Source organism: Sinocyclocheilus anshuiensis, unplaced genomic scaffold (assembly GCF_001515605.1).
Source record: "Sinocyclocheilus anshuiensis isolate Anshui unplaced genomic scaffold, SAMN03320099.WGS_v1.1 scaffold204, whole genome shotgun sequence".
NCBI lineage: Eukaryota > Metazoa > Chordata > Actinopteri > Cypriniformes > Cyprinidae > Sinocyclocheilus > Sinocyclocheilus anshuiensis.
In genome coordinates this window covers 1,087,791-1,098,652 of record NW_015557064.1, presented here as the reverse complement: position 1 = coordinate 1,098,652, position 10,862 = coordinate 1,087,791, and the positions used below count along the sequence as shown (strand labels likewise).

Sequence of the window (10,862 nt, the reverse complement as noted above, 5' to 3'; positions counted from 1 at the left end):
ACAAAACTTCCCTCTCTTCCTGTCTGCCCATAACCAGGAGAAAAGGAGAAGTACAAACAAAAATGGCACCCTCCCCCTACATTCCCTTAAATCAAAAAGAACATAAGAATACTAACATAGTTAACGTTAAACAAAAATAGTCAAATGGTTTTAAACAACTTCAGTTCTCTTTCTGCTCAAGAACACCACAAAGTAAATCAACCAAAAGCAAACAAATGAATCTGGGCAACCAGGAGAAAGGGTAGCCCTGGCGGAAAGAAATCTCTCTCTCCTTTCTTCACAGATCCACCACTTCTTATATTTCTGCTCCTTCCCGGCATCAGCCAATCACCGCGGGCATCACCAGATTGAACTCAGCTGGTTGGAACACCTGTCTCGTGACGAGGGAGCGAGAGGGAGAGAGAAAGAAGAAAAGCAAACAAAACCACATCCAACACATGTATAAAACACTTTGAATACGTCCTCGGACGTAACAACATCAACCACAAACATGGCTTTTTTTATGAAATGACACCTAATAATGAAGTCAGGTGACTCATGAACAATGTAGAATGCTCAGCAAAATTCCAAAATACAGTGAAGTCTAAATTAGAAAATAATTCATTGAGTAAACTAAATCATCCACAGAACTGATGAAATGTCCCCAGGATTAAAGACTTTACTAGTAATATTAAAGTTTGGTGGGCTCCAGTGTAAGGCATAAACTGCTGTAGATGATCTCAGCTGATATAATATGTTAGTTATTGGCATCAGTGCTTCTATTCTGAGTGCCAACAATCACAGGTCAGAAAACAGGTGAGGAAAATGAAATGATTTCATATGGACAACAGACCAGCTCTCTGGAAAAGTTTATTAAGAGTCTTAAGTGCATACAGTATGCACTTCCTGAAATATTCTCTGTATTTTAATAATGAGATCATGAGCTGCATGCCTTATATCGCTTTAAGTGCTTTGTCAAGTCCTCGATGCGTAGATCTTTAAGATGCTCCAATGAGGATTTTACCTTAATCTGTAAAATCTGGAGCAAAGTAAAACATTTACTGTGCGTGATATTCAACACCAGTTGTAGGTTTATAATACCTGCAAACCAAGGGCTTTACAGCAGCACAAAAAAACAAACAGAAGTTTACTGTCACAATAATCCTGTAGCATTGTCATTTCCTTCCATAGAAACTTTGATGACTATTTGATGCAGAAGTTTATCAAATAAAATAGACCAGTTTCTGAATATCTTTTTCTTTGAATTGAAATGCAAACTGTTGAAATTATTAGTGTCACTGCAACCTTAAAATAGTCTTACTAACTATCAAGTGACAAATATCACAGCTGCTGAACTCACAGTGACTCATTTAACAACCTTGCAGTTTTTTACCACATTTGCAACAGTGACAGGAAACATGTCAGAGAACATGTGACCTGCTGCCCTTGACCACTAGCCAGGAGAACAGCACAGGAAGACAAATTTCCTTTTGTGAGACAAGCATCTCTCACCAGCTGGCATTGTATGCTAAAGGTGCTGAAACTTACGATTTCACATTTTTAAAGAACATCTGCATTTTTTAAAGATTTCATGCAAGAAAAAAAAAGATTTGGAATGAATTTTTACTAATTCTTATGCACATTACAGTCGCAATTAAACACAAATCAACAGATAATTTCTTCTGTATTGTGATGTACATCTGAGTGTAACACATTATAAGAAAAAAATGCAGGATGGGGACATGGTACTATTGATTGTTGTTGATGTAGATGAATGCAAGCTTGTGAAATGATTGGAAAAATCCAGCATACATCACAAGAGAGAAGTCTGTCGTTTCACAAAAAGATTGAGTGTTGATATTTTGTTTTACTACAAAATGATTGTATTATTACAAAATAATACAAAATACCATGCATTGATAAATTGTTCACAATAAGATTAATAACATGCATTTTAAAGGTGCAGTGTTTCGAAACTGTAAAAATAATGACTGAATACTGTTTGCATTGCAATGCTGAAAACACCAAATAGCAACAGTGCATACACTTTTCTGGGAACTCAACCAATAAACTTGTCTCTGCATATTAAACTGGAAAAGGAAAAAGTATTTTAGCATCAAAACCTTACCTCAACAGTCTCCTGTAAAGCCAAAATGGCTTGCTCCTTTTCCTCCAAGAGCAAACGGACAGCTGGATCCACATTTGGTTCCAAGGCTGCAGCAGGACTATACAAGATTTCCAACACACAAGTCCATTATAAATGTAGATTTTTTTTCTTAGGCCTACATGAAAGACTTCATGAACCTCAGAAAGTCCTTTTCACATCACAGTTCATCACTCAGTACCTGACAATGCCTGTCTTCTTCACAGTGGCTGGATTGGTACGAGTGGCCTCAATAACCATCAGATGATTTGGGCAAACAGAGAAAGGGAATAAGAGATTTTTTTTAAATAAACATTTTCTTTTAATCATTTTTAAACAAAGGGCTTTAGCAGACAGATAAACATGCTAATGTACAAATGTGTCTTAGGCGACAGCCTAAAACTCAACTGCCAGGTCTTGGCATTGACAGTGCATTCAGGATCTCTCCAGGCTAAATTCAGGCACTGAGACTTTACCCTCACGATACCCTGAATCAATTTCCTCTAGCTGAGTGGAACTCCCCCATACTTTAAGATGTTTAAGCTCATGAGAATTGCTTAGCCAGGAAGGCTAAACTAATTAGATGCCATTTGAACCCATTAAACACAATAAGGTCAAAAAGACACATTGACAGGGCACCAGACTGTAGCGGGAGTTTTATTTGGCTCTGAGCTCTGAATCATCAACACCAGCTGTGCTTCACCTTATAAACATCCCATTAAAACATAAAATAACAAGTGAAAATTGCAGAGCACCTACAGGAAAAAGAAAAGTAAAAAGCACAGAATTCCTGTTTCCTCAATAGAAATGGTCTGCACTTCGATAATATGATATATCAGAAACCATCTAGCCTCTCGTCTCATAATAGACTCAATAATCCACTGTTTGCTTGAGTTTTCTATGGTCGAAAAGGGCTTTTAGCCAAATGTGTTGAGCCTGTTGGAAGTGATAAGGGCTATCTGGTGAATGGAGCTGATGGACGCAGGACCTTTTCTATCATGAAAAGAGGGAGTTGGACCTGAAACCAGATGATGTCACGACTAAGTTGCCATGATGATTAGGTGTGGGAAATGGAGAGTTGACCTATCTGGCCCCCTTCTATGTAATGTTAAGAGTGCTGACAATGCAGTGCATTTGCCCTATTTCCAAACACAGCTGTTTTGTTAGTCCATTTTATTATACATAGAAAAAAACAGTTTCCATAACTGTTTATCAAGCTAAAATTGTAACTGGAGCACACAAAATGGTGGCTGGTGGTAAATGTACATTAATCATTTGCTTGTTTGACTAAAGTTTTTCACTTTTGATGTCATCCTTAGCGAGAAATTAGTATTGTAGTAATTAAATATCCACTTAGTTATCACCAAAGCTTATTTGGCTGCAGATTATTAAACCTTTATGCTGCCTCAGAGGTCTATTTTAGGAGGTACCTTTATGTGCTAACATTGCCCGCAAAGTCATAGCCTGATAAGGCATCAAGGTAAAAAGTCAGCTGCCTTAGCTTTTGGAAGAAGCCTTGTTTTTTTGTCCATACAATGAAATTTAGTGCGGTCCAGTGGGGTTTTGTTCATTGTATGGGCAAAAGCAGTTGAAACATTCTTCAAAATATCTTTTGTGTTCCAGAGAATAAATAAAATCATACAGCATTAAAGTGAGTAAATGATGACAGAAATGTTGCTTTTGCATGAACTAACCAGAGGGTCTGACACAAAACCTCACTGACAAATCATCACAAAACACAAAGGAAACTGCTCCTCTTTGTACATAAAAGGGCATCATTGAACCTTGCAACACTTCACTTGCAAACTTGCTAGTTTGGTTTACAGTTATTGAGGCAAGGGCTGTGTTTTCTGAGTATTGTGACAATCAGACTACTGTATCTATGACCACAGACCTCATGAATGCTAAGCTTCCTAAAAAATCTAATGATGTCACATTTCCAAGTATTCAGTATTTCCAAGTATTTCCAAACATACAACTGATGAGCTAATTAAGCAGTTGAATTATATTACCTCACTAGGTATATATTAGAAATACACTAGATATATAATTATATATTCTCACTAGCATTAACAAGAATCATCACAGTTCATATGAGGAGACAGTCAGCACAAATCTAGTTTATATCTTCTCCCTTGACAGAAAACAGTTGATATGGTGTGGGACTTCTGCTACCTGGCCACTGACTTCTGCTATTTCATTTATGTGGGTGGTTATTGAGGTTAGCACTGTGAATCATTTTGAGTATGTAAAAAAGCAGTGCAAAAATTAGATCCTTCATGCATTTCCTTCATGTGTAAAGATGATGTGTCGATTGTATTGTATGTATTATTGTACCAGTAATGATGTAGATTTTTGTGTTTGGTCTGCATGTCTTTTGTTTGTCACAATAGGCTCCAGCATCCTCACGACTCTACAGGAGACAAACGGTTATGGACGGTTTAATGGTTATTTGCTCGAGAGAGTGGCGTTCCAGCGGATGACGTAGGCGAAGCATAGCATAGCATATGAGAATATGCTAGCTTCGCGAGAACCAAGTTTTGTTCACAGCAAAGGAAAACCAGTCTCCTCTTGGGTTATATTGAAATCCTCCAACATTTTTCTTTACAAATCCTCGTTTTGTACTTCTAATACATGACCGGTGTTTTGTTTTGTTTTGCTCTCTCCACTGCGCTTCCATGTCCTTCACTTCTCACCAGAGCTTACACCTACGTCCTATGTCATCCACTGGAATGCCACTCTCTCAACATTTTTTAATATAAATACAATTGTATTCGTCTGAAAGAAGAAAGTCATATACACCTAGGATGGCTTGAGGGTGAGTAAATCATGGGGTAATTTTCATTTTTGGGTGAACTATCTCTTTAATGAACCTAGACTCAAAGCCAGAGTCAGTGCATCTGCTACTAAACCAGACCACAGCCCAGGGGCTCTTCGACAGGCCCTCCCCCACCCGCTACTGCTGGGTCATGGGCTTATTGTCGTACCTCCTCAAGATGACCTTTACTTCCCTACTGTAGCTTATAAACAATGGTAAGCTAAATCCACATTTCTATGTTTTACAGTATTTACCTGATCTTGGTTGTCCATTTGTAGTGCTGTGATATTCCAAGTCCTATAAAAAAAGAATAAGGCAGGGTTAGATTACTGTTCATTCAACCATTATAAAGAAAGAGGAAGTGATATCGAAAGAAAGATGCTGTAGCAATGCAAATGCAAATACACACACAGACCCACCTGTGTGCCATCTAATTGTTTTCCTGCTCGTTTTTCCTCTATCTTCTCTCTCAGAGAGCAAAGGACTGGATGCAGCCCGCTGTGCTGACTACAATTTTCTTCACCATCTTCTCAGGTATATGGAAGTTCAGCTTAGAGAAAACTTTTCTGAAATGAGAACATGAAGCAGTTGTGTGCTGTCCAATTCTAGACAAACATAAGAGATAGGAATCAGAGTTATATTAAAATGCCCTGGCTCTTCCAAGCTTTATAATGGCAGTGAATGGGTGTTGAGATTTTGAAGTTCAATAAAGTGCATCCATCCATTATAAAAAGCACTCCACACTTGATAGGAAAACTGTTGTCTATTTCCCCCATTGCTCTACATATGATGCCCAAATATGCTGTCTAGGTAGGCAGCTCACCTTTAGACCCAGCCAGTGTTAACAGGAGATCCCAGTGTTGTTGCTGAGGTGTAATGTCACATTCCTGCAATCCTCCGGGGAATGTGTCAAGCGACACTCGGGGGTCAGATAAGCAATGCGGTGTTTGCATTACTGTCTGCATGGAGAACAAATAAATATACTTGCCTGCTCAGGGTGCTCCAGTTACTCAGCTTCTGTTGCCTGGAATGCGTGGGCGTGTAGTTGTGCAGCTCCACCAGCTTAGGGAAGAAATGCTTCACTACTACCTCTGCAGTCATAACTGCTTATGGAAATCGTTCAAATACTCACTGACAATACTGAACTGAGTAAAATGCTATATAGCTAATTACATTTTTGTAAGTGTAATAAGTAGGCTACTGTACGTATAATAATATTATATTACTTTAATCTAGTCAAATGCAGGGCAACACTTCTTAAAACGTCAACAAACATCATACATAGTTAAGTTAGCGGTTTTATTTGTTTCTTGAAGGAATTAAATACCTCCATCGCCAAAATAATCTTTTGAAGGTATTTTTTGATGATTAAGCCCCTTGTATTGTAGGTTTTTTTCCCCCTGTATTTATTTGCTTTTCTTTCTTACTTTTCCTGTTATGTTTATTTTGTTTATCTAGGTATTTTTTGTTATGCTGCTATTTGGACTTCTTTGAATTGTATTAAGATTTTTCTTACTGTTGTTTATTTGGTATTTATGTTCTTCAAGCAATAAAAAAATAAAAAAATAAAAAAAAGTATGGTTGTTAGAATCGTTAGGCAACAAAAATGCAGGGCACTGTAGAGGTCCGTCGTTACACGTGTGAAGAAGGCGATTCAAAATATTTGGAAATGAACCAAATAAACTGATTAAAAGAGAAATGTGAAAAACTTTATTATAGTAAACAAATAAAAACATTCTCATATTTAAAGAGTAAAATCAGACCAGCTGAGATCATTGCACGTTTGGATTTTAAATATTAGGTGGGCAAAAAAAAAAAGTCTGCCTTTGTCTGAGTGCAAAATCCACAAGCATCACAAAACAAACAACAAAAAGGTGTATAATTATAAAAAAAATTATAAATAAGGCAAAATGCGAACATAAGCAAATCACTAAAGTAAGGACGGATTATGCTTCAGAAAGGGCATAGGCCTATGGCACAAGCCTTTTTACAGGTCCCCTCTTGTAATTTCATAAAGTAAATAAATTCTACACAAAATAATGAAAAAATAAAGTCTCAATTACAAGATATAAAATTGCAAAAACAGAAAAGCTGCAGAATCAAGATTCAATCCACCATAATGCACTGGAAAAAAATATTTTCTATATCAGAGACCCTTAGACACTTAGGCAGCAATGTGATGTGGACTTTGAAGGAGGAACTCTGTAGACTTGCATAGAGACAATCTGAACTGACTGTAAACAGCGGCAAATAACATTTTTTTTATGAAAATATTTAAAAAAAGAAATAAACAGAAAAAGAAAGCCAAAATACAATAAAAGAGATTACAAATAATTTGTACCGAAAGTGTAAAGCGATTCTGACAGTGCAAATGTTTCATTCCATTTTACCATTTTCCTTAACTTCATCTTGTTTTTCAGAGCTATTCCACAAAAAACAACAAGCTTCGTTCAGCTCGTAAACGGCTGCCCAAGTTTTGTATACCAAGGTCCTTCTGAAGCTCCCAATGATTCAGAGTAACTCATTTTGTTCCAGATCATCTGGGCCTGGCAGGTTTTAGTGCAACTTTCTGGATTACCTACAGTGAATGCAAAAGAGCTTTTAAAACACTGACATTCATTCACACAACTAGACTGTCAAGCAGCTTGAATAAATTAGCATTAACAATGCAATTTTTCAGATAATTGAAAGTGCTTTTTAAGGTTTATATGTGAACTGCTAAATGCGAAGCAATAAAACATTACAACACCTGAGGTGGACTGAATGCTGGCTGCATCCCAGTGGGTTTCACAGGAGGCACTGGAGGTGGTTTTGACTTAGTCACCTATCAGTACAAAACAATAAGAACGGTTAATAGTATTGAATTGTCTTCATGTCAGTAGGATGGGGAGCTTTTTGTTGACTAAATTATTCAAGTATAAATGTTGAAAAAATTGCCTCTTACAGGTTTAGATGCCAGTGGTGGTAACGGTCTTGATGGAGGAAGTGGTTTAGTTGGTGGAAGTAGGGGTTTTACCTGAAACAAAGTTTTAGACATGACCCATAAGAAGTGATCCAATTCTCTTTAGTCTCACTGCATTTTCATGTCACCTGTTTTATGTCACATCTGTAATGAGCTTAAGAGTCATTAAAAGTAACCAATATTAATATTATGAAAGTTATACTTAATTATACAGTATGTACACTATTGTTCAAAAGTTTGGGGTGGGTACATTTTGCAGTCTCTTATACTCATTTATTTGATAAAAATACAGCAAAAACAGTAATATTGTGAAATATTATTACAATTTAAAACAACTTAATGACCCCAAACTTTTGAATGGTAGGTAATATTAAGATATTCCGGGCCTCACCTGAACAGGATGAATGTTTCTGGAAATACCAGGAGGTGGGATGGAAGGTTTCACAATCTAATAAAATAGGGAAGTACATTTTAATTTTTATTAAAACAGTTTTAGCCATGAATATTTGTAAATAATTACATGCATTTTTAGAGAAGATAAACTACCCGTTCTGTCCTAGTTCGTGGTACATTCTTTGGAGGCTGTGCATAGTGAGAAATAAGTGGTAGAAAGATTATGTCTTTCATCCTAAAATTGACTTTTTGTAAGCACAAATTAAACAGGGCTTTCAAGGCTAAATGAATGACTTTACCAATGGTGCTTGTCTAGAGGGCATAGCTGGAGAATAGAGAGGTTTGCAGGCCAGAGCAGTGGATGACTCGAGGAAAGTTGGTTGACTTATGCGTGGTTGTGTGCATCTGGGGCTGTTCTTTGCACTTCCTGGTTGGAATGCTGGATTACACTGACCTGAGGAAGTGTGGATGTCCTTCAAAGACCTTTTAGAACAGAATGTCCTTCATTAATAGTACAATAATTGAAATGATAACAGAAACTGATAGTTCATGATTGTCAGTTGCATAACAGATCCTACCTTTTCTTTCTAAATTCTGTTATTTTGTTCCTGTGACAGACCAGTGCTCCAATAATAATGATCAATCCAAGAACAACTACAGATGCAGTCACTCCAATTATCACAGATTCTTTTCTCACTGTAAAGGTACACATTTGACATGGTACAGAATTAGTTTTGTACGGTCAATGATTGAATTTCATTAAGTAGTACAGATATGGTAAGGATGTTGGTTTACTTTTTTGAAGTTCTGAGAATTGAACACCACAATAGGCTGGTGCCCATCCTGGATCACAGTGACACTTCCTCTCATGGTTACACACCTTTAAAATATAAGTCAGAAATATGTTTACATGTGTTTAAATTAAATCCATTCAAAAATGGATTTGAATGACTAAATGGAAAAATGGAATGACTTTTACAATATCACAGAATGACAAACACTCCATGCAATAATGTTTTTCTTTAAAAAAAAAAAAAAAAAAAAGAGAAACATCAAATAAGTTATAAAAGAAAAGGGAAAATGGAAATAAAAAAGAAATCACACACCCCACGATTGTTGCATTTATTAGAGCAGTTCTCAGAGCCGTATATACTAACGTCTTGGCAAAGGCTGTTGTAACACACCTGTTGAATGAAAACAAAAAACAAAAAACAAAAAAAAACAAAAAAAATAAAAAAAATAAAAACAAAACAAAAAAAAAAATATATATATATAAAACTAAATAAAGGTTTTATAAACTTTGTATTTTGTGCAAGGCAAAATACATTCATTATATACTTGCCTTATTAATGCCACATTTGGTGCCTGCTGGAACCATCCCTAAGTCATCTGTGGGCGAGGAATCCATAGCCATATAGCAGGTTCTCGATTGAATAGTTACTGATGATTTTCTATTGGTTATGGGGAAAGCATTCCCACCATAACAGTATATTTTCCCACACATCATGTGCCTGTAGGATTCAGAATACCATTGTGTCATTAGAAAACAATGTACAAAATACTATTTTTAGTCTTCAGCCATCAAAGAAAAGTTAAGTTACACTTACTCAGCACTCTTGGAGGTTCTGTCAATTACATTATAATGAAAGCAAGTGTCAGCATCCACTTCAGCATCTAAACATGTACCAGATTGATTTTAAAATATTCATATATGAAACTTTATTTTACAAACAAACAAAAAAACATTAATTTAACAAAAAATAAAAGCTGTAAGGTTTTTGTGTTAAATTGTAAAAACATAAGAGAGCATCCAAAAAGCAGTGTTTGAGCAATGGCTCAGTGAGAATAGTACCTGATCCCCACAGCATCTTACAATGTTCCTTATGTGTTGGACATTGTCCATTGTAACAGTAGCCCTGATTATAATTGCAAGGGAGTCCATTCATCTTATATTCATCTTCGGGACAGAAGGCTGACACTCCTGTACAGTACTCGTCCAAATCACAGTCGTGAGCACTCTTTCTGCACAGGCTACCTGAATGTTTCAGCTACAAGGGAGGATTAACAAAACAGATTGAGGCAATAATCTACTTTTACATGTATTTTCAGTCCAATAACAACTTTAATATGGTCTTCCTGTTGAGCTTGGTGGGTAGCTTTGCGGATACCTGGCAATTGTGGCAGCACTCTCCATGTGCACAATGGGCACCTTCGGTAAGTCGACAGGTGGTGGCATTGCAGCAGGGATTGTTACATTCCTAAAATTCAAAAATTATTGCGGTCAAAAAAAATGAAGAATGTTTTTCCAGAATACACCACCGTTCAAAAGTTTGGGGTCAGTATTCTGGCTTGCGACCAATGTTTTGTTTTTGAAAAACTATAATTGGGATCAGTAAGATTTTTTTAAAGAAATTGATAGTTTTATTAATCAAGGACACATTCAATTGATCAAAAGTGAAGAAACAATAAAGACATAGCGCTGTTCTTTTGAACTTTCTATTCATCAAAGAATACTGAAAAAAGTATCATGGTTTCCAAAAAAAAACAAAAAAAAAACAGCAAAACTA

At 36.4% G+C, this 10,862-nt stretch overlaps 1 protein-coding gene and 1 pseudogene across 1 annotated transcript in view; both read right to left on the bottom strand.

The window, feature by feature from the left end:
* Positions 1–916: 916 nt before the first annotated feature.
* LOC107676571 (sperm flagellar protein 1-like) lies at positions 917–6,041 on the bottom strand (annotated as a pseudogene).
* Positions 6,042–6,723: 682 nt separating this feature from the next.
* LOC107676563 (disintegrin and metalloproteinase domain-containing protein 8-like) overlaps positions 6,724–10,862 on the bottom strand; it is a 7,558-nt gene continuing 3,419 nt past the window's right edge. The window contains exons 13-25 of the mRNA XM_016471135.1: positions 10,464–10,553; positions 10,148–10,343; positions 9,903–9,969; positions 9,638–9,806; positions 9,402–9,479; positions 9,091–9,175; positions 8,874–8,991; positions 8,595–8,778; positions 8,449–8,484; positions 8,294–8,350; positions 7,885–7,956; positions 7,690–7,764; positions 6,724–7,518 (exon numbers count right to left, since the gene is read on the bottom strand). Of these exons, the coding sequence (XP_016326621.1) occupies positions 7,477–7,518; positions 7,690–7,764; positions 7,885–7,956; positions 8,294–8,350; positions 8,449–8,484; positions 8,595–8,778; positions 8,874–8,991; positions 9,091–9,175; positions 9,402–9,479; positions 9,638–9,806; positions 9,903–9,969; positions 10,148–10,343; positions 10,464–10,553 (1,269 nt within the window). The 3' untranslated portion in view covers positions 6,724–7,476. The remainder of the gene's footprint in view (positions 7,519–7,689; positions 7,765–7,884; positions 7,957–8,293; positions 8,351–8,448; positions 8,485–8,594; positions 8,779–8,873; positions 8,992–9,090; positions 9,176–9,401; positions 9,480–9,637; positions 9,807–9,902; positions 9,970–10,147; positions 10,344–10,463; positions 10,554–10,862) is intronic.